Below are 23,007 nucleotides of genomic sequence, written 5' to 3'. Positions count from 1 at the left end.
GGCAATGTGCTGACTCCACTTACTCTTCTGTCCAATCTCCAAGGTGCCGAGCATGTCCAGCAGGGTCCGGTTAAACCTCTCGGATTGAGGATCACCCTGCGGGTGATAGGGGGTGGTTCTGGACTTTTCAACCCCAAGCATATCCAGCAATTCATGTATAAGCCTGCTCTCGAAGTCCCGTCCCTGATCACTGGATCCGCCGGGAAGGCCATAATGAACAAAGTACTTCTCCCATAACACCTTCGCCACTGTAGTCGCTTTCTGATCCTTAGTAGGAAAAGCCTGCACATAGCTAGTGTAGTGATCCGTGAGGACCAAGACATTCGCGGTATTGCTGGTGTCTGGCTCAATAGACAGGAAATCCATACACACCAGGTCCATGGGTCCCGCCCTCTGCGAGTGGGATAACGGGGCCGCCTGTGCAGGCCAGGTCTTCCTCCTGACGCAACGGCTACAGGTCTTACAGTATTCTTCCACCTCACCCCTCATCCGGGGCCAGTAAAACCGGTCCTTGACTAATCCATAGGTCTTCTCTACCCCTAAGTGCCCGGAATCATCATGTAGAGCCTGGAGCACAGCCTCTCGATACTTCTCAGGCATGACCAGCTGCCAGCGCCGGGGGTGGTCCAGAGGCGACATGACCCGGTACAGGATGTGGTTCTTCAGCTTCAACCGGGGCCACTCCTTCAGTAGTAGGGGAACGGAGGCATGTTTCGCCTTCTCCACCTGCCCCATATCACCCTGGCTAACCGTGTACCAGATAGTGCCAATGCTTGGGTCATCACGCTGAGCCGCCTCTACTTCCTGGGGATTCAACTCCGGCAGCTGCCTGTTCCTCAGAGCAGTCACATTACAGTAAAGAGTGGGTAGCGCGTCATCGTCAGCCCCCAGTTGATCTGCCCGATCCGTTCCCATCTGTGCTCCTACTTCCCCGTCGCTCCCAACTTGACACATGGCCTTTACTCCCTGGGCGGGGACACTCTTCCACTCCTCGGCCGTGCCCGACTCGTCGTGCGCCTGACGAGACAGGGCATCTGTATCAATGTTCCGACTCCCCGGCCCGTACTTCAGGCTAAACTCATAGGCAGACAAGGCTGCTAACCACCGGTGCCCAGTAGCATCCAGCTTCACCGAGGTCAGGATATAAGTGAGGGGGTTGTTATCCGTTCTCACCTCAAACTGGGCCCCATATAGGTAGTCACTCAACTTGTCCACCACCGCCCATTTCAACGCCAAGAACTCCAGCTTGTGAGTGGGATAGTTTCTCTCAGATGGCGACAAACTCCGACTGACAAACGCCACCGGCCTCAATCCGTTTCCCTGTTCCTGGTACAGAACAGCCCCCAGACTGTCGTGACTGGCATCAGTGTGTAGAACATACGGCTTCCAGGGATCAGCAAAAGCCAACACTGGGGCCTGCGTCAGCGCCCTTTTTAGAGATTGGAACGCCTCCTCACATTGAGCATCCCACCTCAATCCAAAAGGCTCTCCCGGGTTCAAGTATCCTCCTATCTCCGACCCTCGGTCTCCCTTCCTCCTCCTCCCCACAGGTGGATAGCCACACAGCAGCTGGTTCAATGGATGACTCATTTTCGCATATCCTTTCACGAGTCGCTGGTAATATCCGCAAAACCCCAGAAATGAGCGTAAGGCGCTCACCTTCTGAGGTCTCGGCCAGGTGGTGACTGCGGCTATGTTACCTGGATCGGTGGCCACTCCATTTTGCGAGATTATGTGCCCGACATAACTGACTGACATCTTGCAGAACTGACATTTATCCAGGGACAGTTTTAACCCTTCCACCTTCAGCCGACTCAGCACCTTCAGCAGCCGCTCCTCATGTTCCTCCAACGTAGATCCAAACACTATCAGGTCGTCCAGGTACACCAATACCTCCAGCAGGTTCATGTCCCCCACTGTCCGCTCCATGAGCCGCTGGAATGTGGCTGGGGCCCCCGAGATGCCTTGGGGCGTTCGTCCGAACTGGAAAAACTCCAGGGGGCAGATAAAGGCTGTCTTCTCCTTATCAGTCTCGCTCATCGGAATCTGGTAATATCCACTCCGCAAATCCAGTACGCTGAACCACTGTGCACCACTCAGACAGGCCAAGGCATCTTCCACCCTCGGGACCGTATATTGGTCGGGAACAGTGCAGCGGTTCAGGGTCCTATAGTCCACGCAGATGCGTACCTTCCCATTTTTCTTCCTTGCCACCACTATGGGGGACGCATAGGGGCTTCGGGACTCCGCAATAATCCCTGCGTCTTTCAACTGCCGCACATCTTCCACATCTGCTGGGGCCAACCGCCGCGACCTCTCCCTAAATGGGGTGTCATTTGTTACCCGAATGGTGTGCCGAGTGCTCTTGGAATACCCTACATCAAACTCGTCCTGAGAAAAGACACCCCCTAACTTCAGCATCTTCTCCACCAGCCTGCTCTTATACTCCGGCGGTACAGGGGAGTTTTCAAAATTAAAGGCCTCCTTGGTCAGCCGCCCCCGTTTCCCAATAGTTTCCCTTCAGTGGGCTTCACGGGGGCGCTGGACATCACCGTCACCGGGAACAAGTGCACGAGGGGCATCCCGCGCTTAAAGGTGATCTCCATCTCCATTATGTTCCTTACCATCACTCCCATCTGCCGTGCCTGTACAGCTGAGGGCCTCTGCAATTCAGGTCTCACCAGCGCCCCAGCCGGGAACCGGGACACCCTTTCCAGGTCGTCGGGGGCGTCTACTAGCAGGGCCTCGCCCGGTGGTAATCCGGGGGATCTGGGGGTCCCCATCACTAATGCTGCCTCCCCTGGCCGTATCACCTTAGGCCTCACCTGAGTGCACCACACCGTCCCTCGTTTGCACTCAGGATCCAGCCCCTGGGGGTCACTCACTCCTTCGTACACCGCTTGGAACACGGGGTGTACCGAGAGGGTCTCCAGAAAGTTCTCCCCCCCGCTTCTTCTTACAGGCTCCCAAGAGCCGTCGCACCAGAGGGGAGTTAGTCCCCACCAACAAGGCAGCACCACCAGTCTCCACCGGGTCCGGACAAACCAACACCAGCGTCTCAAAGGCTTCCGATACTCCCACATCTCCCTCTGAAAATTCCAATCTCACTGACAAGTATCCATCGTACGGGTAATCACCATCACTTATGCCCCAAATCTCCAATGCGTTAAACAGAGTTACTGCCAAATGTTTCAGATATTTGTTGTAGAACGACCGGTACAGTAAAGTAACCTGCGACCCAGTGTCAAGGATGGCTTTCGCAAAGATTCTCTCTATCCGTAGGGACACGCTGGAACGGGGTCCCACCAGTCCATCAGGAATTTGGGCTTGTTCTTTCTGGGGTTCCATAGCGGTTTCCTGGGAACGTGTTCCTCCCGAGACTCCAGTCCGTTCCCTCACTGAGCCTCTCCTAAGTTTCCTGACACCTCTCCCTTCTTGGTGGCCCGGGGGCCCTCCCCCCTCGGCGCATCTTGTCTCTCACAATCCTTCCGCAAGTGGCTAGCTTCCCCACAGCGGTAGCACGCCCCCGGCCACTCACATTCCCGGCGGAAATGCCCCTTTCTCCTACAGTTATAGCACCCACTACTCACTGGCTCTCTCCTCCCGATACGGCCCCCCGGGGACCCCTTGGATTTCTCTGGTCTCACCCTGGCTACCACCTCCTGAACCGCTGAAGACCATCCCTGAGGGTCCGAGCCCCCTGGTCGGCCCAAAGCACACTCCTCGGCCCGTACCTCTGGGATCAGCTGTCCGAATGATGGAGGGGGGCTCCGCTTAAGTGACTGCCGTACACTCCAAGCCACTCTGTCATCCTCCTGGGAACCGCTACATATCTGACTCATCCTTAACTCCGACACTTCGTCCTCCCTCACTACCCCTCATCGCAGCAACCCCGTAAGCTTTCCTTCCAGCCTGAAAGCATAGTCTGAGAGCTTTTCCCCTCTTCTCTGCCCCATCCATTGAAACTCCGCTAAATGCCGCCAGGGATCCCCTGACAGTCCAAACACTTCCTCCAAAGCGTCCAAACACTCCGATAGGGAAGCCAAGGGGCGTGCTGCTCTCAGATCGCGGACCACCCGGCCACCCCGCCCCTTAAGCTTTCCACCAATCGCTATCCCTTTTCCTCATCCAAAACTGGCCACACCTCTAACAATTGGGATGTATGTATCTTCAACCCAGGTATCATAGTCATCCTCCCCCTCCGGGGTGGGCTTGGCTCCCGAGAAAATTCTCAGCTTCGGGCGGGGCCCCTCAACCCTTCTCGCCAGGGAGGTAATGGCAGCCGTTAACTCGGCAGTCTCCTCAAGCCCATGGGAGCAGGGCCTGGCCAAACCTTCCCACTCCACACCTCCACCCCTTGCTACGGGCACCCGGCCGGGGGCCTCATCTAGCTCCTCCTCCTCCGGCACTTGCGTCCTCGGGGAGAGTGTGGAGACCCCACGGCCCCGCCTCCCCCGGGGCGTGGACTATCGCTGGTAATTCTAAAGTCATGATGTCGGCCCTCGTCCGCACCAACATCCAGCTACCCTCCAGTTCTTTCCCACCCCTTCCAGCTACAAGTTCTACCTGCCCGATACCTTTAATCCAACTCAACCCTCGCACCAGTACCTCTGCCGGAATGCGATAATCAACCCCACTTAACACGCACGCATGATTCACCGGTACCTCCTCCAATTCACACCAATTTACAATCTTATCTTGATCCATCTTCACACCACTTACCACAACGACAAGTACAACTTTCTCGAAAAGTCCAAATCCAGGACGGTAGCCCCCACTTGTAACGTTCCGTTATATTGGCTCGTGTATGTCTAGGGGAAATCCAGCCCAGCACCTGCCTCAACACTCCCCACAGGGTTGGTGGCCGCCTGAATCAATCACAACATCAATCATCAGCCAACACACCCAGTAAATTTTAACAAATACACTTTATAGATGTTACTAATTCTATGACATTAATATGCATTTGATACAGAGAGGAAAGTAATGAAAAAAAAAGGCGCCAACACTTATCAAAGTCCAAGTTTTTCGCGCGCTACCGTTGGAGCTCAATTCGACGTCAGACGACCACCCGAATTCCGTCGACTCACGGCTCGGGACCACCCTGAGTGATCGACCGGAGCCTGTCCGCCGTCCTCCCCGTCTCTCCTCCGTCCTCCCCGTCTCTCCTCCGACTCCCCGTCTCTCCACCGTCCTCCCCGTCTCTCCTCCGTCCTCCCCGTCTCTCCACCGTCCTCCCAGTCTCTCCTCCGACTCCCCGCCAAAACTCAGTCCACAGTCATATCATACAGCATGGTATCCGAAAACAAAACGATACATAACCACCCATTGGCTAATAGAAGGCGGTTATCTACTTTAAAGTAAAACAAACTGCTAGTGCAAACTCTCTTCAGCGTTAAAGCACAACAAAGCCGCATTCCCCAGATTAACATAACAAAGTCGCCATTTTAAATGTAACAAAAGAAAGACCCCGTACAGTTATTTGGTGAGTACATTTCTAACTCTTCTGGCTTCAGTCTCGTTGCCGTCTGTTCTAAAATTGTTAGGTTGTGTGGGGAGTTGCGTTCAAGAAAACAATGAAATGTCACGCTGCCGCCATCTGTTCCGGCATGTCATGACAGCGTTTTTAGAAATCTCTGGTTACCCTGTCCACACTGATCTGCACAATTGGCTTTTTCAAATTTACACACTCTGGAGGGCGTTTTAGAAAAGCTCCGTTTTCGGGGGAGGAAAGTGCTGTTTCAGTGTGGATGGAGGGTCAAAACGAAGAGAAAAAGCTTCGGTTATGGATTTATCCAGTCTAGTGTGGACGTAGCCTGAGTTTGCACATCCAGCAGAGAAAAAAAATAATTGTTAGACTCATTTAACCGAAGGACTGGCTAATACATTCAGAAAAATAGGAAAATGCCTATTAAAGAAAAGCTGTATAACTCCCTAATGTGTCAAAATATGAGTAGGGAAGTGTGATCTTAGGAAAATAATTCCAGAAGTAGCTTGTTTTCTGCTCTTGTGAATTTCTCACATTCTTTTTCTCAATTTCCTTATCTTTGTTCATATTCCCTGCTTCTAGCATTTTTTCTTGCTTGATTTCCTAATTCTTGAATATTGTGTTTATTCTCTGCCAAATTTCTCTCATTTTTCTTGCTCATCTGTCTGAGCTGTTTAGTTTCTTTGGTACCTATTTCTTTGTCTTGCCATTCTGCTCCCTATGATTCCCAAATCACTTTCATCAAAATCAGAGTTCCATTTTTCTCTTTTTTCATTTCCTCTGTTCCTTCCTGTTATTCTTTCCCTTAGGCATTTGCCAAAGTTTTCAACACCACCCCGGATGATCTGGATATGCATGTGATCTATGATGTATCGCACAACATAGCCAAAGTAGAAGAGCATGTGGTGGATGGGAAACAGAAGACTTTGCTGATCCATAGGAAGGGTTCTACAAGAGCCTTCCCACCTCATCATCCTCTTATACCAGTTGACTATCAGGTAACAAAATTGCTGAAACAGTACATACATTGTAGTTTGCTGGAAAGCAGAAACCTTACAAAATGTTGAAGAGATTGTAAACTCAACTGGGATGCAAGTGACTGTAAGGATATTTAGTGTCTAAACTTATCAATACCTTTATTTAAAAGTGTGAAGCAGTTTTATATTACAGATTGAGCACCACTTATCCGAAATGCTTGGGGCCAGAAATGTTTAAGATTTTGTAATATTTGCATCTATATAATGAGATACTTTGGGGGTGGGACCCAAGCCCATATAAACTAAATATACAGTTTATACTAAGGCACCGGTGACCCCTGTTTCCATCCGGGGGTTAGTGTGGACATGGTCGAGGATTACAAATACCTGGGGATACGAATTGACAATAAACTGGACCGGTCAAAGAACACTGAGGCTGTCTACAAGAAGGGTCAGAGCCATCTCTATTTCCTGAGGAGACTGAGGTCCTTTAACATCTGCTGGACAATGCTGAGGATGTTCTACGAGTCTGTGGTGGCCAGTGCTATCATGTTTGCTGTTGTGTGCTGGGGCAGCAGGCTGAGGGTAGCAGACACCAACAGAATCAACACACTCATTCGTAAGGCCAGTGATGTTGTAGGGATGGAACTGGACTCTGACGGTGGTGTCTGAAAAGAGGATGCTGTCTAAGTTGCATGCCATCTTGGACAATGTCTCCCATCCACGACATAATGTACTGGGTGGGCACAGGAGTACATTCAGCCAGAGACTCATTCCACCGAGATGCAACACTGAGGGTCATAGGAAGTCATTCCTGCCTGTGGCCACCAAACTTTACAACTCCTGCCTTGGAGGGTCAGACACCCTGAGCCAATAGGCTGGTCCTGGACTTATTTCCTGGCATAATTTACATATTACTATTTAATTATTTATGGTGCAACTATAGCGAAAACCAATTTCCCTCGGTATCAATAAAGTATGACTATGACTATACACATAGTTTTATATAATATTTTTAACAATTTTATGCATGGAACAATAATGTGTACATTGAACCATCAGAAAGGTAGTTGTCACTACCTCAGCTGCCCGGGTGGACAGTCAGTGGCTTTTTGGCATTGCCATCAATCCCTGCTCTGATTGTGCTACGCAGTAGGCAGTCTTTGTCTTATACTGGTTCATCACACGTATTTTCTGATGCAGCTGTTCAGCATGTTGGATTTTCATCAGTGATGATCTTGGCAAACTCATCTCTGCTGCCTCATGCTGAGCAGGTGCTTTATTACCACAAATATTTAAAAATTTGAGGCCATGACTTTTCTTAAATTTCTGCAATGACAGTGCTGAATATTCACAATTATCTTCAATTTTCAGTTCGTCGTGATAGATCTTGGCTTGTTTCATAATCAGCATACTGTTAAGCGGCATATTTTCGTTCTGACACTGACAGATCCACTCTTTCAAAACACGATCGCTTGACTACTGCATTGCCTGAGAACCTTCCCAGCACATTGTGGATTTTCCTTTTTTGATGTCATGTCAGCGCTCAAAAAATGTTGGATTTCGGAGGTTTTGGGATTTTCGAATTTCAGATAAGGGGTGCTCAACCTGTATATGATATTTTAGTAAATATTAGCCAATATGGAAACCATACAAATATCAGAATTGATAAAATTGCTGCAGCACATTCTATCCTACTTTGACTATAGAACATGGGAGTCAGACTTTAAGTCAGATTTCTAGAACCCCATTAACCACTAAAGCTGTTCCAATGGAGAAGTTGTCATTCAGTACTATTATTTCCTTTGATTATTTGGTTGAAGATCACTTGCATTTGTTTACGAGCTTGTTCTGGAAACTTTGGAAGGATTATCTGAAGTTGATCTTCACTTTGGAAGTATGTTTCATTAAAATTTTTGGCAAATGTTACTTTGGGAAATGGGCTGTCTTCAATTCAGAATCAGTATCAGGTCACGAACATATGCTAAGGCATATTTTGTACATTTTTTGAGATTGAAATCTTGTACATTATTCAATGCATACACTAAACAGCTGTATAAATGGCTGTTCTGATCTGAACTGCCGTGCTAATTAGAATTTTTGCATAAAAAGTGAACGTCGTAAAATAATTCACTTGCATACGCATTGTACACACTTAAATCTATTTGACTAGATGCCTATTTGTTCAAATGATCCTGACTACATTTAATATTTATTGTTCCTGTTATCCAAACAATTTAAAGGTCAATGCTTTTTTTAAAACAGCCTTTACACCAGCACTTGTATCTCTGTTAATGAAACATAATTAATTGATTTATGAAGCAGGAGACATGGGGTAGTATTTTAAAGTATCAAGGAATATGAAATAATTGTTAGAAATTCTGATAGTGAAGTTTATTGTTTATTTATAAAAGAACATGCTTTACTCTGTCATTTAATTTTGCAGCTTTTTATGTATTTTTTTTAAACAATCGTTACCATCCCTAACATGATAAAGCAGTTCTCAGGAAAGGCCACTGGTTTCTCTTGGGGCTTGTAAAAGACAGATTAAAGAATAAAAGTGCTGGAAGTGGAGCACTGGGCTGAAGGTGTCATTTCTAAGAGATGTATTGTCCTACTGGAAGAAGATGTACAAGGTTTATCGAAGTTTTGGTTTATTCTGATGTGATTGCTGTGTGCCAGAGTATTTCAGATATTTCTGATACATGGATTTCCATTCAGCGACTAAGTCATTGAATGACTTCCATGTCCACCCAACTGGCAAGTCGCATGCCTTCTCTAAACTTTCTTTTGTACCTTTTAGTTAACTGGGCAGCCTGTTTTGATTGGTGGAACAATGGGAACCTGCAGCTATGTCCTTACTGGAACAGAACAAGGCATGACAGAAACCTTTGGGACTACCTGCCATGGGGCGGTAAGGAATTATGAATAAATTGTGGATCTTCATAACCCAGTAATTGTGATCTTGCCTAAATGTCTTATAAATTTGTAGGTTTTTTTTTAGCAGAATCCATTGCAGATATTGTTCTTCATGCTCAATTAATGTAGACTGTTTTGGTCTTTGTAGTATTGTTGGATCAGAAATTGCTATTAAAAGGATTGAAAAATAATATTACATGATGTTAATTTCAGCAGCTGCCTCATTAAATTATTTTAAATGCTGTATTTGAAAGGGCAAAACTATGGGCGGGGGAAGAGGTGGGTGCCATTCCTAGAAAACTTGTTATTGTGATTGTCTATAATATGAAGCTAAGTTGTCTGTGCATGCATCATGAAATAAGAATGGAGAAAGGCATTTGGTTAATTTTATCCCCACAAATTCCATGAAAAATAATTTAATCTTGTATCTCAAACTTTTGGCTCGTGATTTGTGAATTCTTTAAGGGTTAATTTCCATTACCTAAACGCCATAACACAAGGGTCATCTGTAGAGATTCAAAAGAGCCCTATTTAACTTTTGTTAGCATAATAGCTTTCTAAGTGTTTCTTAATCTGATACAGAAGCTTGAATGTAATTTCAGAATATTCTTTTCAGGGGCGAGCTTTGTCACGTGCAAAATCCCGACGTAATCTTGATTTTCAGGATGTGTTGGACAAATTAGCTGATATGGGAATTGCTATTCGTGTTGCTTCACCTAAACTGGTAATGGAAGAAGTAAGTGCTGTGATTTATTTTTGCCTTAGTTTTTGGATGTCTGCTGAAAGCTGCTTAAATGTATGGGAGCAATTTGTTTTCTGTATTGTTTTCCTGTGCTGTTTAGATGAATTGAGAAGAATATGAAGATCATGGATAGAAATTTGTATTTCTTCTTGTACTAACACTGAGAATGCAGAATGTACATTGAACTCTATTGAAGTCAATAGAGCTAAATTTTTCCAAGTCCAACTTGCACTTGCATTGTTTTTGAATACTAAGAAACCCAATGTCGTGAACACTTATCTACAACTTGCAGTCATTCTCAAACTCTGGAGACACAAGAGACCCGCAGATGTAGGAATCTGAAGCAACAAATCATCTGGTCGGGTAGCACCTGGGGATAGTAATTGTTGTTTTGAGGAGGGAGATGGCCTGTTTAAAGAGGCAAGTGTCTTGATGTGTAAGGAAATGAGAGCACACAAGGAAAACCCATGTGGCCATAGGAAGAATGTGCAAGCTCTTCGCAGTCAGCACCAGAGATCACGGTTGAACCCTAGTCCCTGCAGCTGTAGGGTAGCAGATCTATAACTGTATCATTTGGTATCATGAATGACTGATGGAATTATAAACAGAATTTCAGTGTATCCTTTTGGTATAAATTACTATTCAAGATAGATTTCAAAGGGGATGCTGAAATCATTACTAAAAGATAATCTTTTTTTTTCTAGGCTCCCGAATCCTACAAGAATGTGACTGATGTTGTCAATACTTGTCATGATGCAGGGATCAGCAAAAAGGCAATTAAACTACGGCCTATTGCAGTTATAAAAGGTTGATAGAAGCATATTGATAGTTTACATTAGAAATCTGTAAGATGGACCATCTTATTAAACTACTTTTTGTGGAAAAATCCTGTTACTCTGCCACACACATATGGAATTTTAAGTTTTGTTACAGTGAAGTACCACTGTACATTTTCCATTAAGTTAAGAGTACAGAATTTTGCATTTTCATTTTGAAAACTCAATGAAATGGATTAAGTACAATAAATTAATAGGCTAATTTTTTGTTTAAAAAGTTTCTTGTCATGAATCAGTTAAAGTAATCCAGGAAAAGATTGTTTTTGTTTAGTGCATAGTACTCTATTCAAAGTTATTTTACCTTAGCAACTGTCACACTGAATATCTATGGAGAGAATAAACTTGTTCACAATCTAATGACATGTTAGAAATTGCAAGTGAATTTTGCATGAGGTCAAGATCAGAACAACCTGGTTAAATCCCTTTCTTCTATTTTCGACACTGCTTGAATAGCCTTCGATGTGTGGTTTTTGGTGCATTGTAGTTTAGTATAGGCAGAGGGGACAAATTTAGTAAGCTTTTAACTACAGGTTTCCCCCGCCATCCGAAGGTAGAGCGTTCCTATGAAACGGTTCGTAAGCCGAAATGTCGTAAGGCGAAGAAGCAATTACCATTTATTTATATGGGAAAATTCTGTGAGCGTTCGCAGACCCAAAAATAACCTACCAAATCATGCCAAATAACACATAAAACCTAAAATAACAGTAACATATAGAAAAAGCAGGACTGATATGATAAATGCACAGCCAATATAAAGTAGAAATACTTTTCCACAATCATTGCCGGCACAGATCTCCATAGCGAAAACCTCACGCAAGCGCTGTTGGCAAAATCACGGCACAAGCACTCTCCAGTAATCTTTAAACTATGAAGCTGCCAAATCATACCAAATAACATGTAAAAATAGACAGCCTATATAAAGTAGAAATAATGTCTGTACGGTGTAGTATCACTTACCGGAATTAGGACAGCGCAGAGCACACTGATGATGGTGTGTTAGACTGAGTCGTCGCAGGCTGGGTGGTGCAGTGGCCCCCACCCTCCGGGCTACCAACCAATACATCGCTGCGAAGCACGCAGGGGTCCATTGGTAGCCGGGACGCACCCAGCACATCTTTAAGAAAAAAGCTGAAATAAACATGCTAATTAATTACGTGTGGGGCGGCACCTAATAATTAGCATGTTTATTTCGGCTTTTTTCTTAAAGATGTGCTGTGTGCCTCCTGGCTACTGCTGCATTCTCCGCGAATCGGTACACTATCTGTCCGGGGTGGTGGGACATGGGGGTGTCATCTCGTCGATCAGGGTAGGCAGCTCACCTCCTATGACTGCCCGCCTCGATGTCGAAGGTTGAGGCTCGTCGTCTGCTGTGGCTGATGTGGAAGGCTTGCTTTTCTGCTGAGTCTCGCGCATTTTACTATCATACAGTTCTTTGTAAGGACTCAAAGAATCTTGCAAATATCCCCCAAACCTACGTACCCTTTCAAAATTAAAGTCGTACTTTATCATTACTCATTCAGTTTCAATTGTTATCCTTTCCTCTTCCAATTGCATCAGCTCTTCATCTATCAGTTCTTGGTCATGGGATGCCAAAACCTCTTCAACATCATCTTCGTCAGCTTCCACAAGCCAAACTCACTTTGCCCTTGCTTCGTTCACCACGATCGAAATGCTTAATTATGTCCAGTTTTACGCTGTGTAACACCCTTACGAGCTGTTTCAGCGTTTTCCCGACACCATAGAACTCATCTTGCAATCGACTGCTCACAGGCTCGTGTTAAAGCAATGCTGTTCCGAATCCAGGGAGAGCGGCTGCTCGGGGCGCGCACTGCTTTTTATCGCGCGCTGAATTTTTTTCCTAACAGTGAAAACACCTGAAAGCGAAAACAGGGTACTAATGTAGGTCTTTTGTAAAAGTGAGGTTTCATAAAGCGAACATTTGAAAAGCGGGGGACACCTGTACTAGTTTCATTATTTCAACATAGAATTGAGCTGAGGGATCTTCTGTGTTGTACTGTGTTCTATGTGTATGGGGTGTCAGGGAGGGGTAGCACCTCTGGTGGGGGAACATGTTGCGTCCTTTTCAGGCAGTTTGTCCTCCTTGGGTCCCCACCCGGCACTCAGCTGTTACCTGTGGCTCCCTGTAGCTGTTTGCATGCGACAGTGGCCACACCCTGGGCAACGGCTTTTGACAAGCCGGCGAAACCAGGTGAGGGTAGCCGATGGGTCTCAAACCCTCAGTGAGGTAGGGAGTTGTTTATCCCAGTGTGTGAAGACAGACTCTGGCGGATTGAGTGGAGGAGACCAACGGAAGGTCCAATGGTCAAGAAGGTGGTCTCTGCAAGCATCGTGGAACGCATAGACCATGACAAGACACAGAAGATGTCCTGGTCTTCCACTGCGCCTAGTCCCATCTCCAGCCGTCTCGACTCTTGTCTTGCCACTGGGTCCAGATGGGAATTGGAAGAGAGAGTGAGGCTCACGCTGCGCAACTCTCCCTCACTTAAATCCAAATCAATGCTAGTTTCGACATCATCGTCATCATAATGGTGTCGAGGTCTTCATCGATGACGATGAACGAACAACTGTGTTCTATGTATAAAGCTAATGCACAGCTATTGATTCTGATAATAACGTATGGTAGAGGGGAGTAAATTCTTAATATTCCTATGCTGCCAAAGACAAACAGAAGTTCCAAGTATGATTTATAGAAACTAGAGAGTTAGGGAAAAAACTGAGTGGCTAGATTTCAGTGAGTTTTTCAATTGTGTTGAGCCTTTAGTATACTGGATGGGGTCAGACTAGGTTATAGGGTTAAATTATGAATACTACTTGCAATCATCTAAATGATTTCCCTGAATGCTAACTATGAGGATTTAGAATAAAAATGAAAACAAATAAAATTTCATCTGACAGATTGGTGATTTAGAATCTGCCATTTACCAATCTTGGAAATATCTCAGTGCAGGGGAAAATGAAATGTATGGTTTTGCTTGATGGGGGCACCAGCAAGAGAGCCTGGAGGATATTAATCCGCCATGATCTTATTTATCTTTCTTTTTTAGATGTATTACTAGCAATTTCTTCCCTAGTATATATTTTCATGTAAGAATAGATTGCAATTACATTGGACAGTTTTCTTACTAATGTCACACCTAGCTGGTTCACACTGCTGCTGCAGCAGGTGCAGAAACAATATTAGTATGAGAGCTCCTATTATAGCTTCTGGAACTTTAACTGGGTGCTGTGATCACTTCATACATTTATTCAATTCACATTTTGTTCATATTATCAGTTGTATCTTGCTTCTTCAGACAGGATGTTCAATCCAAGTGATCATAGACAACTTAAAAATCTGCCAATAGCACTAGAAATATAAACTATCATAGTAGAAGCAGTGACCCATTTAATTGGATATGCCAATAATAGTTTTGAATTATTGAGCAAAGCAGCAAAGACTGTTCAGCTCCTAAAAGACTTCTAACCCAACAATCACATGAACCGTAATACTACTTTACCAGTGTTGCCATTTTAAAATGTCACCATAATTCTCATATCAGGTTTGTTTAATCATTTCCCCTATATTTCTGTATTGGCTGACTGCTTCATGCCCAATGGTTAAAAGCTCTTTTTGTCTCTGCAAAAGGAATTGATGAATAGTTCTTTAAGAGTTGTCATCTGCCACCAAGTCTCACTTTTAATTAACATCTATTAAATTAGACAAGGAGCTCTTCATTGGAATTCTGTTGCCAAGACCAAGTATGTAGATGTGTTCAAGACAAATCTGGCCACAAACAAAAGGCCTAATGCACTTTTTAATACAGAAGGCTCTTGATTAAAGACTATTCAAATAATTTCAAAGATTGATGTAACCTGTGCTTTGGTAAAAAAGTGACATGACTAGAGATAGCTTGGCATTCCCCCAAAATTAAACTTGTTCATAAGAATTTTAATTAAAACTGTATGAACAGAATTTCTTGGGTCAGCAAAAGAAAGTTGCACTGTACTAGGGGACTGTTTGGAATGGTCCTGTTTATTCAAAGACTTGTGCAATAAATCACAACACATCCATTCTCAAAGCATGATAGGCTATGCATCTTCCATGACCTGCAGCTTATTTATGCAATAGTTTGAGATACCAACATTTGTATACATCAAACTTTCAAAACCAATGCTTTTACACCAATTAAGGTACACTAAATTTTACCTAAACTAGATTTAGTTGATTAAGTTAATTTTAGTATGACAGAGTTGTAAAACATACTGATTTTTTTTTCTTATCAGCTGCTGTCTGATAACTGGTAAAGTGGTTTTGGCAGAGCATGGAAATAAATTACCATCAATAGTGACTTGCACTTTAAAGATGAAGGTTAATGCAGACTGTGGTGTTGCCTTCAAACTATATTTCATAAAAGGATAAAATATACCTGAGTAAATTTTGCTTAAAATAAGCTATGAATGGTTCATTATTACAATCAGTTTGCATGTCCCTGCTACGCTCACTGCATTGCAGGAAAGTCCACTTGATATAATTTAAGTGTAGGATGAAAACTCTGCTAACTTAGTTGGATATGTCCATCCATGTAGCAAACTCGAGCCAGTACAGTAAAGAACCCTGTTTGTCTCCAGATCTCAAGCTCAGATCTATTATTAAAGACATTAATAGACAATATTTTCCCTTAAAGAAAATAAATTTCTAGGCTTGAGCCAAATTGGTAGATATTAAAGCCTGAAGTTCAAGTTTTCAAAGAACCATAGACATAATGCAGACATGTTTGCCAAATCAGTCAGTCTCATGCATCCCAGTCGTCTTCATCTTCAGCATTTTGTTGCTGTGGAGGTGGGAGGGGTGGAATGGCGTCAGACATCCGAGCGAAAGCACCACCTGGTACAGGAACCTCACTTCCAGTTCCTTCACCACTGCCCTCACTATGTTGAGGACCTTTACCTGAAATACCTGCAAGAAATTAGACATAATTGAGATTTTTGATTGGAGAAAGGCTAACTTTGACGAGATGCGAAAGGATTTAGGAGTGGATTGGGACAATTTGTTTTATGGGAAGGATGTAATAGAGAAATGGAGGTCATTTAAAGGTGAAATTTTGAGGGTACAGGATCTTTATGTTCCTGTTAGGTTGAAAGGAAAGGTTAAAAGTTTGAGAGAGTCATGGTTTTCAAGAGATATTGGAAACTTGGTTCGGAAAAAGAGCGGGATCTACAATAAATATAGGCAACTTGGAGTTAATGAGGTGCTTGAGGAATATAAAGAATGTAAAAAGAATCTTAAAGAAATTAGAAAAGCCAAAAAAAGATACGAGGCTGCTTTGGCAAGTAAGGTGAAAATAAATCCAAAGGGTTTCTACAGTTATATTAATAGCAAAAGGATAGTGAGGGATAAAATTGGTCCCTTAGAGAATCAGAGTGGACGGCTATGTGTGGAGCCAAAAGAGATGGGGGAGATTTTGAACAATTTCTTCGGTATTCACTAAGGAGAAGGATATTGAATTGTGTAAGGTAAAGGAACCAAGAAGGGTAGTTATGGAAAGTATGACGATTAAAGAAGAGGAAGTACTGGCGCTTTTAAGGAATATAAAAGTGGATAAGTCTCTGGGTCTGGACAAGATATCCCCTAGGACCTTGAGGGAAGTTAGTGTGGAAACAGCAGGGGCTCTGACAGAAATATTTCAAATGTCATTAGAAACGGGGATGGTGCCGGAGGATTGGCGTATTGCTTATGTGATTCCATTGTTTAAAAAGGGTTCTAAGAGTAAACCTAGTAATTATCGGCCTGTGAGTTTGATGTCAGTGGTGGGTAAAATTGATGGAAAGTATTCTTAGAGATGGTATATATAATTATCTGGATAGACAGGGTCTGATTAGGAACAGTCAACATGGATTTGTGTGTGGAAGGTCATGTTTGACAACTCTTATTGAATTTTTTGATGAGGTTACTAGGAAAGTTGACGAGGGTAAAGCGGTGGATGTTGTCTATATGGACTTCAGTAAGGCCCTTGACAAGGTTCCACACAGAAGGTTAGTTAGGAAGGTTCAATCATTAGGTATTAATATTGAAGTAGTAAAATGGATTCAGCAGTGGCTGGGTGGGAGACGCCAGAGAGTAGTGGTGGATAACTGTGTGTCAGATTGGAGGACGATGTCTAGCGGTGTGCCTCAGGGATCTGTACTGGGTCCAATGTTGTTTGTCATATATATTGATCTGGATGATGGGGTGGTAAATTGGATTAGTAAGTATGCAGATGATACTAAGATAGGTGGTGTTGTGGATAATGAAGTAGGTTTTCAAAGCTTGCAGAGAGATTTAGGCCAGTTAGAAGAGTGGGCTGAAAGATGGCAGATGAAGTTTAATGCTGAAAAATGTGAGGTGCTACATTTTGGTAGGACTAATCAAAATAGGACATACATGGTAAATGGCAGGGCATTGAAGAATGTAGTAGAACAGAGGGATCTAGAAATAATGGTGCATAGTTCCCTGAAGGTGGAATCTCATGTGGATAGGGTGGTGAAGAAAGCTTTTGGTATGCTGGCCCTTATTAATCAGAGCATTGAGTATAGGAGTTGGCATGTAATGTTGAAAATTATAGGAAAGATGTCAATAAGAGAGAGTACGGAGGAGATTTACTAAAATATTGCCTGGGTTTCATCTAAGTTACAGAGAAAGGTTGAACAAGTTAGGCCTTTATTCTTTGGAGCGTAGAAGGTTGAGGGGTGACTTGATAGAGGTATTTAAAATTATGAGGGATATAGATAGAGTTGACGTGGATAGGCTTTTTTCATTGAGAGTGGGGAAGATTCAAACAAGAGGACATGAGTTGAGAGTTAAAGGGCAAAAGCTTAGGGGTAACATGAGGGGGAACTTCTTTACTCAGAGAGTGGTAGCTGTGTGGAATGAGCTTCCAGCAGAAGTGGTTGAGGCAGGCTTGATATTGTCATTTAAAGTTAAATTGGATAGATATATGGACAGGAAAGGAATGGAGGGTTATGGGCTGAATGCAGGTCGGTGGGACTAGGTGAGAGTAAGAGTTCAGCATGGACTAGAAGGGCCAAGATGGCCTGTTTCCGTGCAGTAATTGTTATATGGTTATATAATAATGAACGTTAACATGTTCTGCTGCAGTTCAGAATAGAGCATCAGCATTGAATACAACATCGGCTTCAAATTAAATTTGGAAATATTTCCACTTCTGTTGGTTACAAAGACCTATACAATATAGATAACTTGAATTTGAAGAGTGTGGGATATTTAGGAGACTCTTAGCAAGACGTATGGATGGGAGGAAAAATAGAGCATTATGGGCCATGTGGGAGAGAAGGGTTAGATTAAGCATGCAATGTGTTTACATAGGTTGGCACTATATTGTGGATACTATGCTGTACTATCATATGTTCACAAGCCTGTCCAGAGATTGGTATTAAACTGTAGCTGGTCCCAAAGAAGTGACAGATCTGAAGATGCTATAATAAGAGCAGAGGAAGCTCTGTATATGTACACTTTGGGTATAGCATTAAAGTAACATGAACAATCTGTTAAAATATTAACATCAGCAGAAGCTAAAATTGTCATTTATAAGCTGTACCAACAATGGGTTTTGTACCTTTTCTCCTCATTGCAAGCTTGTTGAAGAGATCAGACATCAGGTTCCCTCCTCCTTCGCTTGTTCCACCTAGAATATAATAGATAACATTCAGCAGAATGTTCGCTTCCTCCCCAGCCACCACTCAAAAGCAGCAGTGGCAGGGAAACATTCATTCCCATTACTATAGTTGCACTAAATATAGGTTTCCATTTTAAGCTTCCAAACATGTATTATCATTATGCGGGGATAAAAGGTGCACCATATGGAATGTTTCTGCTGTTCCAGTTCTTAACCATTGATGCATAAATTTCAGTTTACAACCATCAGCATTAAAATTCCACATCTGCAACAGATGATGCATTTTACATTCACTTTGATGAAGCAAATTCTCACATCTGCAGCAGACATTGACAACTGTTCAATGTTCTTGATGTTGAGGGGAAAAAGCAGTATCCTTTCCAAATCAATAAAACAGAAAAACAGAACATCTTTTATCAAGTTCCTCTAAATATTAAATACAAAATACAAAAATAGTTTCATAACCCCGAGTTAAGCCTCAAAGAAGATAATACCTTGTTCCTGTTCTTTCTGTTTTTTCTTTTCCATCTTAATGTTTTTTGCATTGCGTAGTTTGGCTTTCCCAATTCCTCCTGCCTGCCGGATAGATTCCAGCAGACTGGCTCTTCCATTTGAGGGCTTTACAACTTCTTGAGGTGCTCCCTGAACAATACCATCTTCCAGAAGAGAAATTAGAGAAGGCAGAAAAATCAATAAATTTGTTTTCCACAGTTATGATAATATTCATCTGGAAGAAGATGCTTCTTGAGACTAGAATGAACTTTTGGGAGAGACAACAAAGTAAACAACAAAGGGAAAAATCACCTGATTTGTACAACATGGATGAAAATAATAAAAAGCTGCAGATACTAGAAATCTGAAAGTAAAACAGAAAATGCTGAAAGCACTGAGTGGCAGCATCTGTGGAAAGAGAAACAGTTAATGTCTTGGATCAAAGACCTATAATGCCATTTCTCTCTCCACTCTTGCTGCTCAACTCGCTTTTAAAATACAATAGGTGCTTGATATGCAAATGACATACAGTACTATTCAAGTCTTAGACATACGTAAAAATTTTGTAAAGTGAAAATACTTTCAAAAATAAAAGTTTCTAAACATCAAAAAAATTACTAAAGAGTAGTAAATAGAAAACTAAATTAAACCAATATTTGGTGTGACTACCCTTTAAAACTGTATCAATTCTCTTAGGTACACTGTTGTGCAGTTTTATGAGAAAATCAGCTGGTAGATTGTCCCAAGCATGTTGGAGAACTTGCCATAGTTCTTCAGATTTTGGCTGCCTCAGTTGCTTTTGTCCCTCTAGGTAATCCCTGACAGCCTTGATGTTGTTGAGATCAGGGCGCCAGAGGCCATACCATCTGTTGCAGAACTCCTTGTTCTTGTTAGTCTTAGTCATAGAAGAGTACAGCACAGAAACAGGCCCTCTGGCCCATGTAGTCCATGTTGAACCATTCAAACTGCCTACTCCCATTGATCTACACTCGAACCATACAGAACATAGTCCTCCATACCTCTCCAATCATGCACCTATCCAAACTTCTCAAAAGTTGCAATTAAGCTTGCATGCTGCAGCTCAATCCACACTCTCACGACCCTCAAAGTGAAGAAGTTTCCCCTCATGTTCCCTTAAACTTTTCACCTTTAATCTATGACCTCTAGTTGTAGTTCCACCCAATCTCAGTGGAGAAAACTTGCTTGCACTTACCCTATCTATAACCCTCAATTTTGTATACCTCTATCAAATTTCCCATCAATCTTCTACATTCCATGGAATAAAGTCTTAACCTATTCAATTGTACTTATAGCAACACACATCAAAGTTGCTGGTGAATGCAGCAGGCCAAGCAGCATCTCTAGGAAGAGGTACAGTCACTGAAGATGCTGGAAATTCAAGCAACACACATCAAAGTTGCTGGTGAACAGTTCACCAGCAACTTTGATGTGTGTTGCTTGAATTTCCAGCATCTGCAGAATTCCTGTTGTTTGCAATTGTACTTATAACTCAGTTCCTCCAGTCCCAGCAACATCCTTGTAAATTTTCTCTATACTCTTTCAACTTTACTTACATTGTTTCTGTACGTAGGTAACCGAAGCTGCACGCAATACTTAGACCTCACCAACATCTTACACAGCTTCAACATAACATCCCATCCTGTATGCAATACATGATTTATGAAGGCCGAAGTGCCAAAAGCTTTCTTTACGACCCTATTTACCTGTGGCACTAGTTTCAAGGAATTATCGATCTGTATTCCCAGATCCTTCTGTTCTACTGCACTCCTCAGTGCCCTACTGTTCACTGTGTAAGACCTACCTAGGTTGGTCCATTGAAGTGCAAAACCTTACTTGTTTGCATTAAATTCCATCTGCCATTTTCAGCCCATTTTTTTTCCACCTGGTCCAGATCCCACTGCAAGCTCTGATAATCTTCGGTAACACAAAATATTCTGCAGATGCTGGGGTCAAAGCAACACTCACAACAAGCTGGAGGAACTCAGCAGGTCGGGCAGCATCCGTGGAAACGATCAGTCAACTTTTTGGGCGGGAACATTGACTGAATGTTTCCACAGATGCTGCCCGACCTGCTGAGTTCCTCTAGCTTGTTGTGATAATCTTCGTTGTTGTTTAATACACCCCTAAACTTGATGCCATCTGCAAATTTGCTGATTCAGTTACCATCCAGATCACTGATATAGATGACAAACAACAGACCCAACAACAATCCCTGCAGCACCCCACTAATCGCAGGCCTCAAAATCTACTACCACTCTCTGGCTTCTCCCACAAATGTCTAATCCAATTTACTACCTCATCTTGAATGCCAAGCAATTGAACCTTCTTGACCTACCTCCCATATGGGACCTTGTCAAAAGTTTTGCTAAAGTCCACGTAGACAGTCCACTGCCTTGCCTTCATCAACTTTCCTGGTAACTTCCTCAAAAAACTCTTAAGATTCCAAGGAATGGCTTCTGGCAGCAATTCTTCCATGAAGAACACTTCTGACAAGACTTCTCCAGACTATAAAGAGTGTACTTAGGTGCCAGTGGTTTCTGTGAGTTCAGAGCTGATTGCAGTGCTGGACTTATTCTGATTTAGAAGGGACATCAGTTTGATATATCTTTCATCTGCAGCATCCAGTTTCCATAGCTGACCACCGTTTCTGGTCTTCAACCTTGCCTGCTTCTTTGTGCTTCTTCAGAAGAGCTTGTCTGCTGAGAAATTTCTGCTCTGGAGAGACCTTGCTGATGCAGGATGACCACCCTGTGTCCTGTTTCTGCGGTCACTCTTGCCATGGTATAAGAATTGATGATTTGAAGGTTAAACTGTCACATCTGCTACACCCGTTTCTGTCTGTCTGCATCTTGTTTTACAGCGGTTGGCATCCAGTTTAATGGTGCATTACCGCCACCCTCTGCTCCAGAATGTGCACTAGACATACATTCTAAACCCCTTCACCCAATCTCGCGCGCACACACACACATATTTTTTATATATATATATATATATACACACACACACACATACACAAACCTACACTTCACTCTCCCATCTTTGACCATCCTAGTATCCTATTCCTGTTTATTCGTCATATTCTATAAAAAACCCCTTTACCCCTTAAAAACGCTAAAAATACCCGGACTTGTGCTCTCTCACCCATGCCCAGCAACCCTTTTAATGTGAATTCCTGCATCCCCAACTCCCTTAATTTATTTCTCATCATCTCTCTCTGTATCCCATACTTCCTGCAACACAAAACTACATGTTCTACTGACTCCTCTTCCTGACATTCCTCACACAATCCTGTCTGGTGCTTCCCTATCATTTTCAATGTTTTGTTTAACGCACAGTGCCCCAGCCTTAACCTAGTCCACACAATTTCCTCTCTTCTGTTTCCATTACCTACCCTAGTAACTGCAACACTCTTTTGTATTTGATATAAATGCCTCCCTTTCCCCTCCCTGTCCCATCTTTCTTGCCACATTCAGTTGACTTTTTCCCAGATTACACACTTAACCTCTGCTTTACTGATACTAATGTGCATTTCCACATTTTCTTTCTTTAACGCCCTCTTTGCCAACTCATCCACCCTCTCATTCCCCCTCACCCCTACATGTGCTGGAACCCATAGAAATTTTACCTGACCTCCCTGATTTGCAATTCTTGTAACTAACTGAAGGACTTTATAAAGTACATCTTGCCGACTGTTTGTGTGAAAAGACCTTACACTTCCTAGAACTGAGGAACACCCGTTTCTGTTTCAGTTAATCAGTTTAATTCATTCAACTCATTATGTCATTGATCATTAGCATCTGTTTGTTATCTTTGTTTAATCATGCACTGGGCTATATACCTACAAAGTAATCAAGTTTTT

The 23,007-nt window shown here is 43.2% G+C and overlaps 2 protein-coding genes across 4 annotated transcripts in view; one reads left to right on the top strand and one right to left on the bottom strand.

Moving 5' to 3' along the window:
* The window catches only part of rtcb (RNA 2',3'-cyclic phosphate and 5'-OH ligase), a 45,554-nt gene extending 34,258 nt beyond the window's left edge, over nt 1-11,296 (top strand). The window contains exons 9-12 of the mRNA XM_063057960.1: nt 6,298-6,486; nt 9,269-9,379; nt 10,001-10,120; nt 10,831-11,296. Of these exons, the coding sequence (XP_062914030.1) occupies nt 6,298-6,486; nt 9,269-9,379; nt 10,001-10,120; nt 10,831-10,938 (528 nt within the window). The 3' untranslated portion in view covers nt 10,939-11,296. The remainder of the gene's footprint in view (nt 1-6,297; nt 6,487-9,268; nt 9,380-10,000; nt 10,121-10,830) is intronic.
* Nucleotides 11,297-12,174: 878 nt separating this feature from the next.
* wash1 (WAS protein family homolog 1) overlaps nt 12,175-23,007 on the bottom strand; it is a 37,820-nt gene continuing 26,987 nt past the window's right edge. For all 3 annotated transcript variants that reach the window (XM_063057961.1, XM_063057962.1, XM_063057963.1), the window contains exons 9-11: nt 19,130-19,291; nt 18,576-18,644; nt 12,175-15,919 (exon numbers count right to left, since the gene is read on the bottom strand). In XM_063057961.1, coding sequence (XP_062914031.1) covers nt 15,756-15,919; nt 18,576-18,644; nt 19,130-19,291 — 395 coding nt within the window. In that variant the 3' untranslated portion in view covers nt 12,175-15,755. The remainder of the gene's footprint in view (nt 15,920-18,575; nt 18,645-19,129; nt 19,292-23,007) is intronic.

This window comes from Mobula hypostoma, chromosome 9 (assembly GCF_963921235.1).
Source record: "Mobula hypostoma chromosome 9, sMobHyp1.1, whole genome shotgun sequence".
Classification (NCBI taxonomy): Eukaryota; Metazoa; Chordata; class Chondrichthyes; order Myliobatiformes; family Myliobatidae; genus Mobula; species Mobula hypostoma.
This window is presented reverse-complemented; position numbering and strand designations above follow the sequence as displayed.